The sequence below is a fragment of the Podarcis cretensis genome (genome assembly GCF_951804945.1).
Source record: "Podarcis cretensis genome assembly, chromosome: 9".
Taxonomy (NCBI): Eukaryota; Metazoa; Chordata; class Lepidosauria; order Squamata; family Lacertidae; genus Podarcis; species Podarcis cretensis.
In genome coordinates this window covers 27,173,514-27,196,784 of record NC_137178.1, presented here as the reverse complement: position 1 = coordinate 27,196,784, position 23,271 = coordinate 27,173,514, and the positions used below count along the sequence as shown (strand labels likewise).

General features: G+C 41.1%; 1 protein-coding gene across 13 annotated transcripts in view; it reads left to right on the top strand.

Annotated features, from left to right (window-relative positions):
- Positions 1-23,271, top strand: part of CAMK2D (calcium/calmodulin dependent protein kinase II delta) — a 140,711-nt gene that overhangs the window by 80,176 nt on the left and 37,264 nt on the right. For 9 of the 13 annotated variants that reach the window (XM_079990259.1, XM_079990264.1, XM_079990255.1 and 6 more), the window contains 8 exons: positions 573-645; positions 8,100-8,202; positions 9,405-9,488; positions 10,986-11,080; positions 12,846-12,968; positions 14,807-14,890; positions 16,120-16,162; positions 23,121-23,158. In XM_079990259.1, the coding sequence (XP_079846385.1) occupies positions 573-645; positions 8,100-8,202; positions 9,405-9,488; positions 10,986-11,080; positions 12,846-12,968; positions 14,807-14,890; positions 16,120-16,162; positions 23,121-23,158 (643 nt within the window). Of the gene's footprint in view, positions 1-572; positions 646-1,594; positions 1,668-8,099; positions 8,203-9,404; positions 9,489-10,985; positions 11,081-12,845; positions 12,969-14,806; positions 14,891-16,119; positions 16,163-23,120; positions 23,159-23,271 lie in introns of all 13 variants that reach the window. The other 4 variants (XM_079990262.1, XM_079990260.1, XM_079990267.1 and 1 more) reach the window with 1 other exon arrangement.

The window sequence follows — 23,271 nt, the reverse complement described above, 5'->3', positions numbered from 1 at the left end:
TCGTGCTGGCATGCCGCGGGCCATCTAAAAGAAGCTCACAGACTACAGTTTGTGAACCCTTGGACTAGGCAATATGCAGAATCAGTGGTACACAGTCTTCATAATGTCTGATGACGTGCATAGTGACCAGTTTTTTTATGCATGTTCTCTATCCTATTCACATTGACAACACTTACATTGTTTGCAAGGACTACCAAAATAAGCAGCATCTACTCACCCAAATAATTTGCAAAAATTTTTAAAAAATTGTTTAACTAAAGATTGCCAATTTTTGACTAACATTCCCTCCATTCAGTCAGTGGGAAATACAAGACAAAGGATTCTGTCTAATGATGTCACATGTTATGTGTTAAATGTTCTTTCTTTCTTTTTTTGGTAAATCTTAAAATTTCTGTACACAGCATTGCTGTGTTGCAGATCAGCGTGTAATTGAAATGTGTCCAAAAATGTGATTTAATTAGTATTATTATTTTTATAATTTCAAGTTATTTTCATTTTGATTTTTGCATTTAATGTGATTATGTGCCTTTAAAATGTTTTTTCCCTTCCATTCTGCCCTTGTATCTCTGCAGTCATTGTATACAGCAGATTCTAGAAAGTGTTAATCATTGTCACCTAAATGGCATAGTTCACAGAGACCTGAAGGTCAGTATCTGGTGCCCATAGGTTGGCTAAGAAGTGTTTTTTCTCTCTCTCTTTCCTTTCCTTTTCTTGGCTTGAGGCTGAAGGGTGGGTTCGGCTGAGAAGTCCCCTTCGCTTTCCTTTCTCATCCTCAGGATGACAAATGGATAATGCATGGTGCTGCTTTCAAGTTTGCAAGTGTCACAGGTCTAGCATACATCACGGTAGAAGCTGAAATAGGTGTGGCAAGACAAAGTGACCTTCCAGGATTTATTTCCCCCACCACCACTTATCTCTGTGGTATGATAGATATCACCACAAACATTGGAAGGAGCTTGCACCTGCCACATAAACTTTGGCTGTGATGTATGTCAGCCTGCAGGTATTTTGAAAAACACCACTTCTGTGCAGAGACTTTGGGTTATAGTAGCAGAACAAGTGGTTTGGCATTGCTCTGCTAGAGTAGGACAAACCCTCAGGCAAGAGCAAGCATGTAATCGCTCGGCTAAATGAAACCATGAGGAGTGAGTGATTTGCCTTAAAAACTCATTACTCCCTAAATGTAATATTAACTGCAGTGTGGCTGGTGCAAAAAGAACCATCACCTTCAAATAAATAGAAGGAACAAACAGCACCAGATATTTAATACAAGCTTGCAAATAGCTCTGGGAGGTTATTTCTTCATCTGTGTATGAAATATATGGCCAAAAATGAGATTTGTTTGTAAAAGTAGACCCCATTTTGGGCCGTTCCTCCTTAGCACTGCTGAAATCAAAATGAGCTACTTCATAGCAGCACGCTCACGTCTGAGGACGTTAGCTACTCTAGCCGAGGAATGCAGGTCCATTTCCGGAGGTTGTGCGTTACAGTCTCTGTTTGCTGGTTTTGCACTATAACCCAGTCTCACTGAGGGTATACAGACAGTGAGTGTACGGCTTGGAACTAACACACGCCCCCTGGTGTTTGCATGCAGTCATTGCATTCAGCAGATCCTGGAGGCTGTGCTACACTGCCATCAGATGGGCGTAGTCCATCGGGACTTGAAGGTGAGTAATGCTGTTGGGGAAGAGAGAACCTACACCACACGGTCTCAAAGCACTCCTTTTAGCTGCATTTTTGCATGTAGAGGGGCAAAGAGGCGCCCACTTGTTAACTCGCTGGTTGTCTGGACAGTTCTGACAGCTTCCACATAAAAGAGACACCAAATTACCAAATCCCCTTGCAGATTTAGAAGTACTTTCTTTTGCTGTTCTCCTTTGGCGTATACGTCACTGAAGCTGTGGATAGGAGCGAACCTGCAGAAGAGTTATCAAGTGATGCTTGAGCTCGTAGTCCCACATCAATCCATTTCGAATCAAAGAGTGAGAAGCTGTAACTGATTGTGCTCAGCTGCCGGAGGCGTCTCTTTTTACCTCCCAGAAACCTTCTAGTCCATTTTCCTTTGGATGTTTCTTTTATCTACTCTTTCTTCAGGGTCACGAGATGGAAGGACTGATGTGTTTTGCCACTGAGTGCATTGGGATGCTTTGCCATCCCTGTTACCACCACCATACATACGTTCAGCTGTTCAGCACCAGCTTCCTATTTTATGCAGACTGCTAGTTTCATTGGCTTCGCATTGTTCTCAGCATTTATTTATTTTTTGCCTTGTTATCTTTCTGCTTCTAGACTAAGAAAAAAAGCAAATGCTTATTAATTTTGAAATCCATTCTTAAAACACACGATGCAATGGGTTTTGGGAGGGGCCTTGAGTAAGACACTGTCCATAACCTTCCACTCTCCCAGTTCCCCCACCATCGGCACCAGCTGTTCCTGTTTCTTCTCTCCTTCTTCATCATGACTACCATTCACTTGCTTGCCAGGCAGCTAGCCAATGAGTAAGCAGGCAGTAACATGTATTGCTTCTCCCTTCTCACTACCTCTGTTGTCCGAACGAGTAGGTTGCAATGGTAAAGAAAATGAGCAGGTCCCAGGAGTGTGAGGGACCAATAAATCACATGGAGTAGGTTTATTAGAAGAAGAAACAAGGCCTGCTCAGGAGCTGATTCCTGCCATCATTCCTCTGCATCCAACCTGTCCATGACAAGGAGGGATCTTGCCAGTGACTCTGCCTGCTGGGTTATGGGCCCTTTGCAAGCGCCCTGCTATGTTACCGCTTGACACCTGCCGTGCTAGACGCTTGCGAAGGTTGGCAGTTCAAATCCCCACAATGGGGTGAGCTCCCGTTGCTCTGTTCCAGCTCCTGACAGCCTAGCAGTTTGAAAGCACACCAGTGCAAGTAGATAAATAGGCACCACTGCGGTGGGAAGGTAAACGGTGTTTCTGTGCATTCTGGTTTCTGTCACGGTGTTCCATTGCGCCAGAAGTGGTTTAGTTATGCTGACCACATTGCCCAGAAAGCTGTCTGTGGACAAATGCCGTCTCCCTTGGCCTGAAAGAGAGATGAGCACTGCAACCCCATAGTCACCTTTCACTGGACTTAACCATCCAGGGGTCATTTACCTTTTAACCTTTTTTATATGTATGTATCACACACACACCCCATATATGTTAGGAATGGTCACAAAGATCTGAAAAGTAAGCAGGGCATAATTTGTTAGGGTTTTAATGGAGATTTTGTACACTACGTTGATATATTTTTATATGAGTTGGCAGTACAGAAATGAATTCACATCATCCTAATTATTGTCGTCGAGGAAAATTACACTTTTAGCTCCATTTGATACCTTCTTAAACCAGTGGTATATGTTCTCTAAAGGACCTTAAAGTTGTCCATATACCTAGCAAGTAAAAGAAGAAGAAGAGAAAAAAATCAAAGGGGGAATTCCTTCACACTGAGGCCTCTGTATTGGCATTCATTAGTAGATTTGACATTGAAATCCTTGGGGTGGCTATAGAAAGCAGTGTTTACAACACCCTTCCCTAACCTGGCCCTAACCACCAGATATTTTGCACCACAATTTTAATCAGTGCCAGTCGGCATGGCATATGAAAGGGGATGATTGTATTCCAAAATATCCGGAGGGCAGCAGGTTGAGGAGGGCACATAACATTATTAATTTTGCTGTTTGGGGACAGCAGCCAGAAATAGGTCACTTCCAAGCTGATTGGATCTTGTATTCATTTGATTGCGTCCTCTTTATTTGTGTTCTGCATAATTCTGCAAGGCATCCATGGCTTGCATTACTTTGTAATGAAAGCATAGTGCACGCACATGCATTGTCATCTTTCTGTACCCAGAGTGTGTATGCTTACACATCTGGAAGACCATTTTATTGCATCATAAGATACGGACTCCCGAGTCCACAAAAGCTTATGCCCACAACACATAGTTCAGTCTTTAAGATGCTGCGTGACTGTTGCGATGGTTTGATTCACAAGGAAATATTTGTGCACACCTAAATCTGTCCTGTTGAAACACTTGGAGTTGCTCTATTCACAGCTGAGCTCTTTTATGATTGCAGTTTCCGTAACACCTTTCAAATTATACAAACCCAATCACTGCATGGTTTGTTGATGTTGTTTTCACGGTGCCCTTCAAAAGGAGCGCAGAAGTTCTTGCAGTTTTATACTCATCTTGTCGCTGCCAGGTTGACATGCAAAATGAATTATTCATAATTCCATTTGGCCTTGCGCTGCACTTGTCTCAATCTGTCAGTATCACTGACAAAATGAAAAGGGAGCTTCCATGTCTCCCCCTCCCCCAAGTATTAGTGCATTCTTGCTGTGCTGTTACATAACCAGTATTCCCCCATCACCTCAGGACTGAGTGGGGATTCCTTCGCTGCAGTGCCAAGAAGATGATTATTTCTTCTTCTTCTTCTTCTTCTTCTTCTTCTTCTTCTTCTTCTTCTTCTTCTTCTTCCCCCATCCCATTTTTTTAAAGGCATTAAACATTGTTTTTTGTTATTTCTCTCTCTTGATATATATATATTGCTTTTCTATCCAGACATTGAACCTCAAAGTAGATTGCAAGAATACATATACAGTGGTACCTCGGGTTACATACACTTCAGGTTACATACGCTTCAGGTTACAGACTCCGCTAACCCAGAAATAGTACCTCGGGTTAAGAACTTTGCTTCAGGATGAGAACAGAAATCGTGCTCCAGCAGCATGGCGGCAGCAGGAGGCCCCATTAGCTAAAGTGGTGCTTCAGGTTAAGAACAGTTTCAGTTTCAGGTTCCGAACGGACCTCCGGAACGAATTAAGTACTTAACCCGAGGTACCACTGTAATAAGCAATACAACCTTGCATCTTGTTTATCCCCTCATCAATCCTGATATTTTTAAACCATAAGCCAGTGGTTCCCAAACTTCTTTTTTCACTTCAACCTTTCTAAAGATCTTGCATCTTCAGCTACATCCTAGAGCAGGTATTGGGGACCTTGTTTCTGTCAAGGGCTGCATTCCCTTTGGCGTAATCTTTCAGGGGTTGAATGCCAATGGGGGTTAAGGCCACAGCTATATATGCGCAGGGCTACTCCTTTTCTTTCTCTTTCTCTCCTACCTTCTTTTCCCTGTCCAGCAGCTTGCTGTGGGAGGAGCAGGTCGCTGTTTCCTCTCCCCTTTCCATTGCTGTAACCATTTTGATTTTTCCACCCACTGCCCTTCTATTCTCACCCCCCACCCCCACCTCAGACTTCCCACCAATAAAATTCAGCAGAGGACTGCAGGTTTCCCACCCAGTCCTAAAGGTTGAAATGGATGGGTTTTGGTGGACCTCCTCTTGAAAGAATTAAAAAAACTTCTGAAATGCCTGAGCAACATTTTACTATAGAGCAACCATGTTTGTGTCGTTTTAAGTGAAAGTTCTTCTGAGGGATTTCTAGTGAGGAAAGAAGCTACTGGCTCAGGTGTGACTGAGATATGAAGCATTTTCAGTGACAGACAGGGTTCACCTTAGCTGAAAAGCCTTGATCCGGACAGAAAATACCCTTTACGGTGACAAAATCACCACTGATTAAACAGGCTAGACCTTCGAATGCTCCGGAATCTCAGATATAAAACCCTAAACTTGAAGTTGGGAGCCTTTGGATATCCACACAAAAATACGCTGTCTGGCCATTATGTTGACATGGCCTAAACGAGAGAGAGGCTAAATGATGGCCGCCTCTCTACTGCATGCATAACTGCAGCTAAAGTGCAACTTTGTGATCCAGACACTGACTTGCTCCTTCCCTGGAAAGACTCTCAAGCGTATGCTGTTCAATCTCCTATACCTTTCTCCAGTTTGTGCACGTTTGTCCCATCCTCTTCAGACCTTGTGCATGACAGACACGTCAGCGATTCCCCGTTGTCTTGAAATGGCTGGTGCATGTTTTTTTAAGGGGCAGAGTCCAGCAGCCCAGGATGTCCCTTACGCTTGCTATCAAAGTGTGTGGCTGTGTTTGTAATGAAGCATATTTACTTCCTTATGACAGTGATGTTTGCATTACAGTACTTTGGGTCCAAAGATATTTGCTGACAGGTGTTAAGCGCTTCTAAAGGAGCAGGGGGTGAGACTGAGTTCTTTTAATAGTCCCATACTGTGTGTGAATGGGCATTACTGTGTTTACCTACTTGGGAAGTATGTCTGACCTGACAGCCTGATGCTCTGTGTTGTTGAAGGTCACCAATAAATAGAAACATCCAGCGGCTTTAAGTAATTTACATAAGCAGTGCTTTCCAGGAACTAATGATGGCCAACTTTCGCCTCTCTGCCTTATGAAAAAGGCTCTGCGGATCAATTTGTCCAGAGTATAGAAATAGTATGGCAAACTGCTAGCAAGATTGGCTGGCAGTTTTATAATTCATGCAATATTTTAGGCAGAAATAGTGCCCACCATTTGATGTTTTTTCTGCCCAAATGAGGATGAACATCTTGGGATGCTTTTTTTAAAAAAGGGTGACCGTGTTTGGTCAAACTAATTTAAAATGAGAGGGGGGGGGGATATTTTGGCCTGATTTGCTTGTCTCTCAATGTGTTGGTTGTGCTTATCAAGCAGGAGGAAAGAATCTGCTAGTTTAACGATAAAATAGTTTAAAAAATAATAATATGGGGAGAAGGTGAGAATGACTAAACAGTGGAATTTGCCGTTACAAATAAAGGGCTTGTAATTATTGATTCTGATTTTTCAGGTGCTCATGAGCACTTTGAAATAAGCAATAGGCACAATTTTTCTTCTTTACAATAACATTCAAGTAGCTTGTGAAGTGATGAATGCAGGATTAGAGGAGAATATGCTCACTTAAAAATGCTGCTTTAAATCAGATGTACAGTGTAGTGAAGGTAACCTAGTTTTTCCAACTCTTAGCAGGACCTAATGTCCTAATTCAAAAGCCTTTCTAGAGGCTGACAGGCTAGTCAAAGAGCCCTGGTGGGGCCTGAGGGCCAAACTATAAGTTGCCAATGCATAGTGGATAGCTAGAGATGGGTGGATCTTTCCATTTCAGTTTCCGCTGAAAAGAAATCATCATGAAAATTCACCAGCATATTAGGGCAAATTTTTCCTAATAAACACACTTTTGTAAGTAGTTTCCACTGATGCATACGTTTAATAACAAGGAATTTTCCCTAATATGCATTTTGTATGCTATTTTCACAAATGTGTTCCTTTTTTGCACACTTTCTCCTAATACATGCATTTGTTGTAAACATTGATTGGAAAACAGTGCCACAGAATTCAGAGAAACGTAAATTTCAATAGACGGCTGTTTTTCAGTTCTGGAAAGTGTGAATTATGTAGGCTCACCTTCAAATGCAAACTGAATCAAATTTCTTTCCCATCTCTGTGTGTAGCTATATCTCCAATTTGTATTTAATTATGGGCGCAGGGAGAGAGTAACTAGGCTAAGCAGCGAGCAGGAAGAAAAGCTTTATCCCTTCTCTCTCCTGCAATGATCAGGACTAAAATCTTCCTTCCACATGGCTATTGGCAGCTGGTAAAGGGGAAAAAACCTTCCCATTGAAGCAATGAGAGGTGGTTGGCTTTTTTACTAGCCCTCTAAGCTGCCCCAGAGGTGGAGAGAGCAACATTAGTACCCCCTGTAGCTCTGAAGGGTTGGTCATCTGATTCTCTGTGCCTGTAATTAAATGAAAAATTTAGATGTAAGTGCACTCTATGCATTAAGTGTAGCATGTAGTTTGGCCCTGAGCTTTCAATGTGGGCATCTTGTTAACAGAGGGATGAAAAGAGCCCTGTGAGGAAGAGTCTTCAGAATCTATCCTGGAACTCTTCTGTTTTGTGTAGATTAAAATAAACTCATATTTGAGCATTTATCAATTTAACAAATTTATAAAACGCTTTGTGGTCCGAGGCAATCAGCGCAATAAACGACAGTAAATGCACAAAATTTAAAAAACAATTAAAACGGTTTTTATAAACTGAAGACTATAACAAAAACAGTCTCTGCATCTTCTTTGTAGGCATTTAAAGAAATGATGACTTACGTGATCTCTCATTTTCCCCCATTCCCTTTCTTCTTCCCTGCATTAAGCCTGAGAACTTGCTCCTAGCTAGCAAGTCAAAGGGAGCAGCGGTAAAACTGGCAGATTTTGGATTGGCTATTGAAGTGCAAGGTGAACAACAGGCTTGGTTTGGTAAGAGAACATTCTGACTTACCCATTTCCTCTGTGTATCTATCCTGCTGTGCCATCTTATTCACATGGAAACTAAGAAGCTGCCTTATATCATTGGCCAGTCTAGTTCAGTATTGTCAACACCGATTGGCAGCAGCTCTCAGGGGTTTTGAGTCAGAGTCCTTTGCAGCTGTACCTGGAGATGCCAGGGATTGAACCTGGAATCTTTTGCATGCAAAGCATGCATTCTCCCACTTCCTCAGGTGGGTGTGTTTTGGGCACTTCCTATACTTTATCCCTAGTCACCATTCTAGCTGATTCTTCCCTCAAACAGCTTCCCTCCCAACACACCTCTTGAGAAATGCTGAGCATTAAATCTTTTTGTGCACAATCCTCCAGGAAGTTACTAGTGGCTTTTTTTCCCACAGCTCCCATACAGCTGAACCTACTTTACAGGGTTGTTGTGAGGGTAGCATGGGATCTGTACCACCTTCAGTTCAATGGAAGAAGAGCAGGGTACAAATTTACTAGGCGGTGGTCTCTTATCTTCATTGTCAAAATGAAGTTTTGTGAGCCCAAGACTTGATTACTGTCATTCTTTCCCCTTCCCCTTTTATTGGGGCCTATATCTCCTCCATATAATGATACCAGGTCAACCGGGAGTCACTTTGTGAACATGATGATATCATGATAATACATAGTCAGCCAGGGTAGTAACATCACTGAGGGAAAACCAGATCATCAAAGATGTCTTGGAGTGTGTTGGATGACCTGTCCTGGCCTGATCCTGCAAAATCTCTTTAAGGAGCTCAGCTTACACCTGATTCACTCTTAGCAATTTGCTGCAACCCTATAGAGCTCCCTCTCCAGGACGCTGGGGGAGGGAGAGCAGTTGAGGAAAGATAATTCAGAAATTGGGTGGGGTGCAAGTTCACTTTTCTAGAGGGGCTGAAGGAAGAATACAGGAAGCTTTCTCCCCATGTACCTGTTGAGATTCTCTGAATTCATTTGCCTTTTTCAGAGCTGAAAGCCTGACATTCATGAGACCGATTCACAAATGCCTATTTCAGAACAAGGAGCAGTAGATCTCTTTCCCTACAGATAGTTAAAGTTGGAAGAGTTGCTGAAAATGCAGTAGACTCACAAATATCTAAAGTATGTTCTAAAATAGTGACTGATGTTATATGGATCGTTTTACAAGAATGATACTTTCTTTTTTTAAGGTTTTGCTGGTACGCCAGGATATCTTTCCCCGGAGGTACTACGAAAAGATCCCTATGGAAAGCCAGTAGACATGTGGGCGTGTGGTAAGATCTTTTTTATTTCTGGGATTTTCTTTTTCTTCCTTTAAAAGCCTCCGTAAGCGAGCTTTTATATTTCATTGCTTTGCTCCTCCTAAAAACCTCTGCTAGATACTATTTTTTTATAGACCCATTTTTTACGGTATATAACTTTCCAAGACAGTTTACAATAAATCATTGCAATACAATTAAAATCATGTGGACGTGGGCTGGCGTAAATTTGGAGGAGGGGAAGGAGAGATTTGAAGGACGTTGGTAGGCAGGAGAATAGAGCTGTCCCCTCTTTCTCCTTCCTCGGCTGGATCAAGAGGCATGGGGAGCTGCATTTGAACCCCATTCCTGCTCTAGGGGGAAAGGGCAGGTACCTTTATTCAGGGGGGATTTGGGTGGAGTAAAGAGATAGTGAAAGGAGAATATAAACAGCCCTTCCATCAGCAAACGGCTCTGATCTAAATATTAGCCCCGTTTCGCATCAACATAGCTCCCGTCCAAATCTGCTTCAAAGTTTTGTTTGCTTTTTTTATAAGCTGGGTGATACAGTCGCAGAAAGCTGTGTCAGTTACCTTGGAAAATATTTATTTGAGTCATTTTGACTTAGTTTAATGCTATTGTCACACGACAAAAACGGTCTTGTAGATGTGGAAAAGGTTCAGAAAAAGGCGAACAAAGTTGATCAAGGGGATGGAACGACTCCCCTGTGAGGAAAGGTTGCTGTTTCTGAGGCTTTTTATTTTAGAGGGAAGGCGTGCAAGAGACGGCATTATAGAAACCTATAGAATTATGTGTGGTAAGTAGAAAGTGAACAGAGACAGCGTTTTCTCCCTCTCGCAGTGCTAGAACTCCTGGGCATCCAATGAAGCTGAATGTTGGATGATTCAGGGCAAATAAAATAAAGTACAGTGATTAGTTCAAATATGGAACTTGCTGCCAGTGATTACTAACCAACTTGAATGTCTTTGAAAGAGGATTAGACAAATTCATGGAGGATAAGGATTGCCATAACGGCTGTGCTCCGCCTCCAGTTTGGAATCAGTATTCTTCTGAATACCAACTGCTGGAAAATGCAAGAGGAGAGAGAGAGAGAGAGAGAGAGAGCTTGGGTCCTGCTTGTAGTTTTTGCTCGGGCATCTGATTGGCCACTGTGAGATGGTGGACCAGATGGGCCATTGGCCTGTTCCTGCAGGCTCTTCTTATATTCAACAACAACAACAACAATCTTTATTACGGTCCAGAGACCCAACAAAACATTACAAATCAATACACAGTTCATACAGCCTACCTCCAGGTTAATCAAGCATTTTGTTTAGAATATAGGGCTCATTTGTTCTTGCAACCACCGATAAAAACTTTGCCACTGTCAACGTTCTAGCTTTTGTCCAGTCTTCCAGTAGGAACCTGACATAGTGAGCCTCTGATTTTCCCGGGAACGGCACCAGCAAGGGTAGTATCAGTTCAGCCCTGGCCTGCTCATACTTCATTTGTCCTTATTGTCACCTTCCCCAGGTGTTATCCTCTACATTCTCTTGGTGGGATACCCTCCTTTTTGGGATGAAGATCAGCACAGACTCTACCAACAGATCAAGGCTGGAGCATATGATGTAATACCTCAATTTCTTGTTTTCTGATGATAGCTCACTATAATATGATAATGGTGGGGATGACAGTGATGCAAAACGGCTAAGTATTAGCTTGCGATTCTAGCATCCAGTCATTCTATGATGCATTGTTGCTTTTTCATTCTTATTATCTGCCTATCATTTTAATCTATGAGCAACATTGTACAATTAACTGTTCAGGAACTTTAAAGAACTAACGTATGGGAAAAGCAGCTGTGATGTAACAAGAGAAACCGCAAGATTGTATATCCCAGGTGTCCCCCCAACCTTTTTGAGTCCAGGAACACATACAGGGAACAGTCATTTGCACCACAGAACGCCTATTTCACTGAAGAAAAAATTGGAAGTTCTTATAACTGTCGTGCCCCCCCCGACAAAACACCTATACGCCTGCCCCAAAGCAAATAAAACACCAACAGAATAAATAGCCCACACCACCCCCAAACCAAGTGACCTCTTCACAACCAGACAAATCTCCCTAAAGCCAACAAAGCTCAATTAAAAATAAAAATTGAGAGTGATGGTGGCCTTTGTGGGAGCCATATGGGGTATCTCTGGGTGTTGTCTTGTTCATACGAACAAAGGCTGATTTGATTTCTTTTGGAGGTAAAACAAGGTGTACATTTTCAAAATAATAAATAACTGATGACATAAACAAGGGGTATGGAAGATTTGGTCTTCCTGGTGTTGCTGTACTGCAAATTCCCATGACCCACTGTAAGTGCTGATGGGAGCTGGAGTCCAAGAACATCTGGTTTCTGTTCCCTGTCACAAACAAAACTGCCTCCATGTAGTTCTTAATTCCTTTTTAAATTGTCCCTGTCTCTCTTACACACACCTATAACGGATGTTCCTCTCTATACAAACTCACCCCTCCCCTTTCATTTTCTGGTGCTGCTTACATTTCCTCATTTCACTCTTCAGTTAGATTTGTCACAGATTCCCACAGCTGTGATCTCTTGGTTCGCTTGCAAGTTTGCATATGTGTGCCCGGGACGGAGAATTGTGAAATGAGCCATGCAAGATACCAGCACCGCCTACAGTATATCCATCATACTTTCTCACAGCTCAGAATCCTTGAGTCTGGCAGCTGCAGAAGCGGCAGCCAAAAGACGTTTCAGAATTATGAGATGTTTTCCCCCCTCCTGTCAAGCTCATTCCTATGCGATGCCCATAGTGATGTGTTTTCAAATGGACAAATGTCTATTCTTCAGCATGATTATCCTTCTTGCTGACTTGGAGGACTCCTTTGTGCAAATTGCCTTTCATAATGTAATAGCCTGTTCTCAGGAGCACAGCCAGCAAACTTAACAGGTGTTTGTGCTTTCCCTGGTGATGTGGCTGCTTGTGGTAATCAACAAGCAAGAATTAGTGGCATTCAGAAGTGGGTTTCCCTTCCCACCTGTCTTAGGAGATTATGCTCACCTGTTCTCCCCAGCACATCCCTTCATATTGCTTGTTGTTGCTTTTTATTTAGATATTTTTAGGCTTTACTGTGCCTCTTGGGGTCGTTTGCATTCTTTTTCTATAATAAAACAAACAGACATAACGTGTGTGTGTGTGTGTTTCAATTAATTTTCTGGGTCCACTCCCATTTTCTGCTTCTTGGATTTGATTCAACTTGCTTAGAAATCAGGGGATTTGAAGGCCCAGAAAGCATAGAATAACAGCCATTGAAATTCCTTTCAAATTCTCTGTGTCAAAGAATCTTGATTATGTGTGACATGGGTATGGTTTTTCCCCCAAGTTTCCTTCACCGGAATGGGACACGGTGACCCCAGAAGCCAAAGACCTCATCAACAAAATGCTTACAATCAATCCTGCCAAACGTATCAATGCATCAGAGGCCCTCAAACACCCCTGGATCTGTGTAAGTAGGATTCTACTAGCTGTCTTCTTTGTTCAGAGGGCAAAGTCCAAAACTTGTATCCCATGCCTTTCTATTCCACTTGCAGTAAAATATTTCATGATTTCCTTCCATGATTACCTGAAATCTCAGCTCAACAATGAGCCAGAGTAATGATTAGATTGTTACATTAGCCCAAGGGAGATCTGGGTTCAAGCCCTCATTCATCCATGAAGTTCATGGTCTGATAGTCACCATCCCTCTTACTCAGCTAACCTCAGAGGGTGGTTGTTGTAATAAAAATGGGATGGGGAAGAACTGAATACACCACTCTGAATTCTGTGGGAGGTAATTTGGATATTAGTATAATAAATAAATACGTTTAGAAATCTGATAATTAGAATTGTTGCTGCCCAATGAGAATCATTTTTATATTAATAGCCAGGGCACCACAATTATAATTAGCATTTTCACCTTAAGGTGAATTATATTGTAATAATAGTCTGTAAATTCAAATAAGGTGTTGAGGGTATGTGTTTCTGGCTCACAGAACACCAGTTTCAATAACTGGAGTTCGGCAGTACCACGAATACTACAGTGGAGCACAAATACCTATCTCACCCTTATACAGTTAGCCCATATTAGCTCTTCCTCCTCACTAAAATGTTAGAGAGGTTGTGGAACATTAGGCTCTAATTAATATATGTGTTGGACATTTGGGAAAGTGACTCAGTTCTGGGAGGAAGTATTTGTTGAAATAAAAGCAATTACTGGACAAAACATCTTTCAGTGTCCAGAGCTGTTGCTGCTCATTTTTTCCCCGAGGCAGGTAACATGAACTTACATCTCAAACCTCTAATAAGTTCCCCTTTACTAGCAGGCAGGAAGAACTTAGAGGGTGCTGCTCTGACAAATTTGTACAATAAAGTATGGCAAATAGCACTTGTTGGAAAAATGGACTAATAAAATAAAATTGGCACAAGGTTTAAGGCACAAATGCTTTTTTTTGGTAACTCACTGGTATGGCTTTAGTGTACATATGGCTAAAAAATGAACAGGGGACTCCCTTCACATTATAAAACCTTTTGGTTAAATTAAGCTGCTTACCGCTTTCTATACAAATGGCAATCTGGGATAAGAATTTAGTATGTTATTTTGCATGTATTGCCTAAGCACCATCTTCTGGTGAACCCACAAGGACCCTGAGTTTATAATATGATGCCTTTATTTGTTTGCCTCTCCCATAAGAGGTCCGGAGGGTGGCAACACGAGAATGGGCCTTTTCTGCGGTGGGGTTTAGGGTGGGATATGTTATTACTTAAGTGTACAATATTGTTATATCCTGTAAGAATCTCCTAAAAGAAAAACAACCACAGTATAATATTGCATTGTAATATTGAAGAAAACTACAATGCAATGCAATACAAAAACCCCTCACAAATCCTTAACCTCACTTACCTGGGAGTCATTTCCATTGAATTCTATAGGACTTACTTCTGATTAAGCCTGGTTTAAATCCTGTTTAAATACAGTTCGTTATATTGAAGAGCCAACCACTTTCAATTAAACACTTCAGACTCTAAAGTTTAGATATGAGGACCTTGCACTGATATCTGATCATCTCAAAGGATTATTGTTGTTAAAGCAGGGCAATTGTGGGGTTGTTTTTGTTTTATTTAGTTGCAGAGCCAATCAAATGGTGGGAGGAGCCTTGTCATTTTCATCAAGGGCTCCAGAGTTGCCACTGGCATCTGGAAGTAGCTCCAGAAAACATTGTTCATGGAGATTGTTAATACTGAATAAATTTGCAAATCTGGTTGCATGCACCAAAACACTTCTCCCCCCCCCCTCTTTTTCTTCAGCAACGTTCTACTGTGGCTTCTATGATGCACAGACAGGAGACTGTAGACTGCCTGAAGAAATTCAATGCAAGAAGGAAACTTAAGGTAAGGAAGCAAGTTTCTCCCCAGACCTCCTGCTAGTTGAGAAACTGAAAGCATATAGTTAGTGTCTCTTAAAAGCAGCAGGTATTCATTAGCTGAGTGTCTGTATTCTCTATGGCTGCTTCTCCCTCTCTCATACATGACAGTAACGTTTCCCTAATATTGCACCTCTTTCCCCCTTGAGTTCTCTCCTACCACCAAACAGTTTCTTGGGGGGGGGGTTGGAGGGGGGGAACGTTTCAAAAACAAAAGCCCTCTCACAAATCAAGTTCTCAGTAAACGACAGACTGGGAATGTTTATACATACTAACTGCATATGGCTACTTCAGCTTGCAACATTTGACTTACCATCATTCTGATCCAGTACTTCCAGTATATTTGCTCCCCTCCCCTCTGAACTGTCCAGGAATGTTCCATAGATCATTCCCAAACATTAAAGAAAACAGAGGACCTCCTGCTCATACAGAGTTCCTCCCACTTCAGAGTCCTTGCAAAGATTTCAGTTAGCGACAGCACCTCTGTTCCATGAGTCCTGTTGTAGAATGAATGAGAGAGCGCCTGTTTGCACACCTCCACTCCACATTAATGATGATGCAGGGTTTTCTTTCAATAAAGTCTAAAGTGATTAACAAAGGATTTTAACTTCTCTTTTTAAAAGAGAAAAACGACCTACACATTTAGAAAATTGTATTATTCAGTATTATTATTATTATTATTTAAAAAAATTTTGGAGAGCATTGCAAATAGTTTTGAACAGGCCTGTGTTCCTTGAGGCAATCTATCCTTTACACATTTTATGCGCCCTCTATTTATGCTTCAGGCAAGCAGCCAATACTGTATTGTTTCATTGAGATTTTAGCATGGGCTACAGTTCTGCCTGCCCATTTTGTAAAACTGAATTGCATCCTGGTCTTGGTTTTAATGTAGGAAATTGATTCCAGTATTTTGAACTGTTTTTATTGTCACTTTGATTATTTTGATTATTGTGTGTGTGTGTGTGTGTGTGTGTGTATGTGTAAGCTTTTGAGTTTATCTCATCAAGAAAGGCTGGGTATAAATTTTAAAATAAAGAAGCATGTTACATAGTCACATGGGCCATTTAAACCTTTCAAATATAGGGAATTTTATCCAACAGCAGGCCTCTGTGTGTTTGAAATAAGAGAGAGATCCTTTTGCTTATCTTCAGAAATACTGTAGAGATTATTGACTTACTATGTTGAATGTCTTTTTAGGGTGCCATTTTGACAACTATGCTGGCTACAAGAAATTTCTCAGGTATGTTCAGTACACTGTGTGACACCATATTGCTAATTGCTGAGATGTGGTATATGTTCCTGTGGTACATCAAAATTCGTTCATCTTTGCATGTGTCCAGATGCCATATTTGTTTAATGCACATCTGTTTGTTTTGCATTGGCTAAGTAAGATTGGAGTGAGATGAAACTTCTTAAGTGGGCATCTTGTTAATTCCATCCTTCATCTCTGGTCATTTCTCACTGTCTTTCATTTTATAGTAGTTAGATATGGTTATTAGATCCGCTGGCATTGTTTACAACAACCGTCCCCGACCTGGTGCCCTCCACAAGTTTTGGGCTAGATCTTCCAACATCCTTGACAGTTGGCCATGCCAGATGGGGCTAATGGGAGTTGTAGCCCAAAACATCTGGGGGGCATCAGATTCAAAACGATGACTTGAAACCATGAAGACTTTATACCATAACGAGTTCTCTTCTGTTTGGCATATAGCTATTCTGATCCCAAGTAGAAATGCTAGAGATACCTGGAAGTCCTTATTGAAACCTTTTCTGTCAAACGGCAGGTCAACTTGCATTTTGTTGATACTGGTCTACTTGATTTTTAGAGTTGTTGTTTTCGACATGCTTTTGGATGCTCCTTGGAGTGAATTCCCCTCATTTTTAAGGGCAGATTATGGCCTCATTTACATGTTTTGTTTTATAAGGACCTCCCGTTTGGCAGCCAATGCTGGTTGAGGAACCCAAAAATTATAACTTTAAAGATGGTTTGGAAAGTGAAAGTTGAAGACTTGCTAGTCCAGTTCAACCTTTCAAATAACTTTTCTACATGATATTCTCATACTAATTTGCAAAGACGTATATCACTTGAGGAGAATATAAAATGCAAAACCTAGATGATACATAGATAGAAACATAGATAGAATCTAGAGAGCAATCTCCATTATCTTATTACCAACAAAATATCTTGCCACCATTTGTTGAATTTGCCACTGCAGACAGTGCCCGATTACCAAATAGGGAAAGTAGGCACCTATGGGCCCAATACCTTTGTCTCCGTAATATAATTCATTAATTTATGATTAGCCTATCACGTTTTAAACTATGGCAGAACACTTGAGATATATGGTGTCAAATTTAACACCTACCACTTTCAGCTGAGCATCAAAGTGAAGAAGTAATGACTTCTAGCTAAAACCAGGCTATAATAGCAAATTATTCAGGTTAGTGAAAACCCAAACAGATAGCAAATAGCCCTCAAACTATCTTTTCATGGATATAACAATTACTGAACCAGGATGCAGTTGTGACAGAGTTAAGTACTTTACAAATTTAAAAGTGAATGGGAGAGTTTACACTGGTAATAGGAGAAATTAAAAGGCATTGCTCTTGTCAAGTACACAGCCCAGCCTCTCTGTTATACGCTAGGATAACAATAAACTACCAAGAACTGTGTTAATTTCCATGTAATAATCAAGTGCAAATGAACTGAGTATTCTTCAGGTCCAATTGTTGCCACAAAAGTTTTGATTTTGCAGCAAGAGGTGTTAACCTTACCTTTTTGTGGCTGTTCATGCCCACTGCTTGTGGGAAATGATTAAAATGGTAGTGTAGAATCTAATGAATGTTTTTATGAAACTGCCACACCCACCCATTTAACCTTAGTTCTAGTGGAAACATCAAACTAACTATCTTCTCAACAAAAATAGATTTAAAGATGTGTCTGGTCACCTGCAATGGTTGTTGTTCAGCATCCTATATCCACTGTAATTTTCTCTCCTTTTTTGTAACCTATCCCAGAACAAAGAATAATTTTAATATATTACTCCATTCATCCATTCCTGAATTGACCCTGTTCTGTTCTTTCCGTTCTTCTTGAGTGGCACTTGTCTACTGTGGTTAATTTAAGAAAAGGTGCCATCCAGGGGAATCTAATTTTGATTTTTGTTGTTGCATCGCATGCCTTTTTGGGGAGTAAATTGTCCATAACGATGTATCTATAAAAGTGTTTTATTTATTTATTTCCTTTTTTTGTTGTTCTTCCTGTAATGTGGAATGTATGTTTCTTGTGAGGTAAGCCCCCTCGGGAGCTGAAAGGAATGTTTTTATCTTCATTCTTCCAAACAATGTGCTGCCTGTCCCAAATCACTCTTGTTTTTTGGTTCGCTGTGTCTGGATGGAACTGGGTGTTATAGCAGTCCTGTGACGTTATCACGCTGTGAGTTTCCGGCCTTCTCTGCTCCATTTCATTGGCTGTTGCTTGTGGGGGCAAGGGAACTTTCAGTGGGTATGAAATCATGGCATACTTTGTAGTACTAGATGTTACTGGGGAGAGAAAGAGAGAGGAGACACAAAGATGCTGTTTTTCACAACAGTCATATGACTCTAATAACATCCAGTTCCAGCCTCAATTCCGTTTCTTTGGGTTAGCTGATATATAAGTAGGACATTATTTAAATTCATGACCTTTTTACTATGAAAAATTGGCAAAAATGCAGGTCTTCTTTTTTGTTGTTCTCAATGGTTATTAAGGGAATATACTTAATTGAAATTGGTCTGTTGCGAAACAAGTCTTTCATTGTAACTATCCTCTACAGGTTCAAATGAATGGTTACAATATGCTCAGTGTAAATCACCACTTTGTATATTTTGATACTGTAGCATCAAATATATCTCTTTTGACCGAAATAATCCTGTGAGATAAGTTAAAACGAGAGTTAGTTTCCTAATTCAGATATCCATTTCCTAGTTTGCTAAACCATAGTTTAGTAACTGGGAATGAGTGTCAGAACTCCCCTTCCCTCCCTTGTCCCTTCCCTTCCTTGGCATGCCAATACCGTATAGCTTAAAACTACATCTTCCCATTATTTCTGGAACAATGTGATACCGTGCAGCATCAGGATATTTACCCACATGGTTTAAGATGGTGGTAGGTAAGCTGATATTAAGCCACACTTCCCCATTTTGGCTATAAAGGAGAACTGTGGTTAAAGCTAACCTGGATCTTCATGCCAAGGAATGTGGGAGACAAGGGTGGAGCATGTTGTCCTGATGTTCCTTCCTAGTTGCTAAAGTGTGTTTTCGCTAGCTGGGAAATGTATATCTGAACTAAGCCAGTGATTGGTTCAAAGCCCAGCCCAGTGGCTTTTGTAGCTGAGATTAATTATGAACTTTTGGTTGGATATATTTTACTCACTGCCCCATAGTATTTATTACAGCAGAAGGGGTGAATTCCAAATTTATGGCTGTCATAGTTGTTCTGTTGATATACAATGAAATATAACCCAAAGAACTTTCAAAAGCCAATCCTACATGTGCTCATTACATCTAAGCCAATATGCCACAAGTTCACTAAGCTTAGTTACTAGCAAAGTTGTCATTCTTTTCATTTGTGCTTTTATCCCTGAATTGTTTTTAATGTTTAAAAATGTGTGCTCCAGTTGTACTGATTGCTGCTGCAGCATAGTGCCACAAATGGCTGTGACATTTCAAGGATATTGCCTCATTGTTTGCAGCAGATATTTAGCCCTAATGGTTGACAGTTGGGTTGCTGCTTCATTCTCAGATAAAGGACTTATTCTTTAAATGTATGTTGTATCACTGTAGTGGAATTGTAAATACGATAAATAAACACCATGGCTTTCTGTATGTATGGGAAAGAGCTTGTGCAGCACATTATGCTCTGCTATTTCCCACATGAGGTAATGGGTGATGCAAGCAACATGTGTGTACGATTGTTCATTATTTTTTCCTCAAAAAGAGGGCTATATTAATTGGAAAATGAACTTGCGGGTTGTTCACGAAGACTAGAGGTGGGGAAGATTAAATCTGGGTGCTGAATACAGTCCTCCAAGCCTATGTAGCCCTTTTCCAGGCCAGCACCATCCCTAACTGACCCTTCTTCGCACCCTCTTTGAGTATTTCTGCCAGATTGGAATGAGGCCTTGAACTCTGATCATTCTTCTTTTCCCCTGGATGGAGGACAAATGGGAGTGTGTGAGTGTGTGTAGAAACTAGCCTACTCTGCAAAGGTAAAAAATTCATTGATTGATCTGCCCACATTTGCCTGTGGTCCACCCACCACTGATATGTGACCCCTGGAGCAGAGTGGTCCAACTTTTCATACCAAGTAGGCCACAAGAGTACTTTGACATGGAACCTGTGGGCTGCACACTGCCTTGTCACCTGGTGCGAAGGGGAGAGTGAGCCCAAAATTTGATGCCTCCCCAGCCCTCCTTCTGCCTTCCCAAAGCCAGCTAAGCAAGGTGTCCTTCTTTGGGAAGGAAGCATAAGGCTCTGGCAGGGTCCTAGAGCCCTCCCACCTTGTCCCCACAGCTGGGAAGGCACAGACTAGGCTTTGGGAAGAAGGTTGGAGGACTCTAGGAACCTGTCAGAGCCCCCACACCTCCTTTCCAAAGCCCAGCACCTTGCTTACCAGGCTTTGGGAAGGCAGCGCAAGAACTGCAGGGAGGGGGCGTCAAATGTTGCCAAGGGCCACCATAAAGGCATTGAGGGCCACATGCTGAACTGCCCTGCCTGGAGGCAATGTGGCCCTCAGGCTAGGAAGAGTTCCCCACTCCTGATGGAGATCTATGTAGGTATAGTACCCTACATAAGCATAGCAGATATTTCCTTGTGTATGCAGTGGTGTCCCCATCACCATGCACAGGACTCTATCTGGTAAGATGCCAAGCAGATACTCAGTTTCCCTGTTTTCTATTTAGAGCACAGTAAAATATATGCATGGGCAATCCTTTCACTTGTACCAAGATGGTTATATTTGCATTGATAATATTGTGCAATTTCCTCAAAATATATTGTGAAAGATAGAGTTCCAAATGCATTTATAATTTAGAAAATTGCTTCCTTTATGATTATCAACATCATACTTTCACACGTGTATTATTCAGAACCACCTTAATTTAAAAGAAAGTGATGATATCTGTCTAAATATTGCAAAATTTTAATGGCAGTTGGGTTTAAATTCTTAATGATAATCTGACCCTAGTCTTTTCCACGCCGCTTCTATTGGGGCAAATTCCTTGTGTGCACAAAGCCACAGTAAGATAAATGTGACAACCAAAGAAGAGGGAAATAAATGATATTGTGTATCTGCAGAGTATTCCTGCTTCTGGCTCTCTTACTAAAAAAACAAACTGCTGAGCACCATCCAGGAGAAATTGTTTACAATTTATAGCATGGTCATATGTATGAAAAATATATATGCTTAAATCAATGAAAAGTTTCATTGGATAATAGCTGAGGTTTCATTGAAGGCAGCGGGATTAAAATGTTTAGTCTTTTTAATTTCAGCTACAGTACGCTTTACAGGCAAATTGCTGGAAACAAATCAATGCACCAAACATTCTCTTTTTCTTTTAACTACACAATGGCCCCAGGTATGACACATGATATTAGTCCATCCTTGGAACCTGATGTTTTTCCTCAGATGCTCAGTACTGCAACTTGGATGCATTTTTCTTGGGCTTTTTCCAGTATTCTGTCAAATATATTTATCCGTAGCATTGTTGTTCTTATAAACCAATCTACAATTAGTAAAGATTGGTTGGACCTAGGTGTTATGAGACAAATAGTTCAGTTGGTAGAGCATGAGAAACTTAATTTCATGGTCATGGGTTCAAACCCCACATTGGGCAAAAGATTCCTGCAATGCAGGGAGTTGGATTAAATTACCCTCGTGGTCCCTTACAACTCTACAATTCTATGAACTAAAAATGTACCAGTCCTTTTTTTGTAACAAAGCATCTCAAAATAGTAGTAAATGGTCCACTTGTTTGCAGCACCTAGGCTTTAAGACTCACTGCACCTGTAACATGATAATCTGCTGGTCTTCCAGATACCTTTCACAGGTAGATGTTTCAGTGCATGTGTTTTAAACTGCTGAATGGCAGTGACAAACTGTTATTTCTCCTTCACCTCTATGCCAAAAAAAATTATTGGGATATAACGGTTTTGTCTTCCAAAGAGGTTGTTACCTGTTCCAGGTCTGCATGAATGATCTAGAGATCTAATAGGTTTTAATGCTCTACACTCAGCAATAAAAATCTTACTGGTATTATAGGCATCTATACTTAACAATTTGAAAGCATGTCAAAGCATGTCAAAGTGCAGGTAGATAAATAGGTACTGCTCCGGCGGGAAGGTAAATGGCATTTCCATGCACTGCTCTGGTTTTGCCAGAAGCAGCTTAAGTCATGCTGGCCACATGACCTGGAAAAACTGTCTGCGGACAAACGTCGGCTCCCTTGGCCAGTAAAGCAAGATGAGCACCGCAACCCCAGAGTCATTTGCGACTGGACTTAACTGTCAGGAGTCCTTTACCTTTTTATACTTAATATGTTGTTGTTGTTTAGTCATTTAGTCATGGCCGACTCTTTGTGACCCCATGGACCAGAGCACGCCAGGCACTCCTGTCTTCCACTGCCTCCCGCAGTTTGGTCAAACTCATGTTGGTAGCTTTAAGAACACTGTCCAACCATCTCGTCCTCTGTCATCCCCTTCTCCTTGTGCCCTCCATCTTTCCCAACATCAGGGTATTTTCCAGGGAGTCTTTTCTTCTCATGAGGTGGCCAAAGTATTGGAGTCTCAGCTTCAGGATCTATCCTTCCAGTGAGCACTCAGAGCTGATTTCCTTCAGAATGGATAGGTTTGATCTTCTTGCAGTCCATGGGACTCTCAAGAGTCTCCTCCAGCACCATAATTCAAAAGCATCAATTCTTCGGCTTCTTTATGGTCCAGCTCTCACTTCCATACATCACTACTTAATATAGATATAAGCAAATATTTAAAACAAAGACAACTACAAGGCAGAATATAAAAATGGTATGGTAAGATGTTTTAAATGTGATGATAAATGCAAAGGGTAGAAGGAAAAAAATACACCCAATTTGTTCATTTGTTTTGTTTCATTGATTTTGAATTACATTGGCTGACATTGTTTATTTCCTTTCAATTTATAGCAGCCAAGAGTTTACTGAAGAAACCTGATGGAGTGAAGGTAGGCTACAAATACTGAGGTCATCTAACGATACGTCTCATTTACTTTTCATTACCATGTGACTTTCCAAATTCTCTTTACTTTGGCACCGAAATAACTGGTCCTCTTCCTTT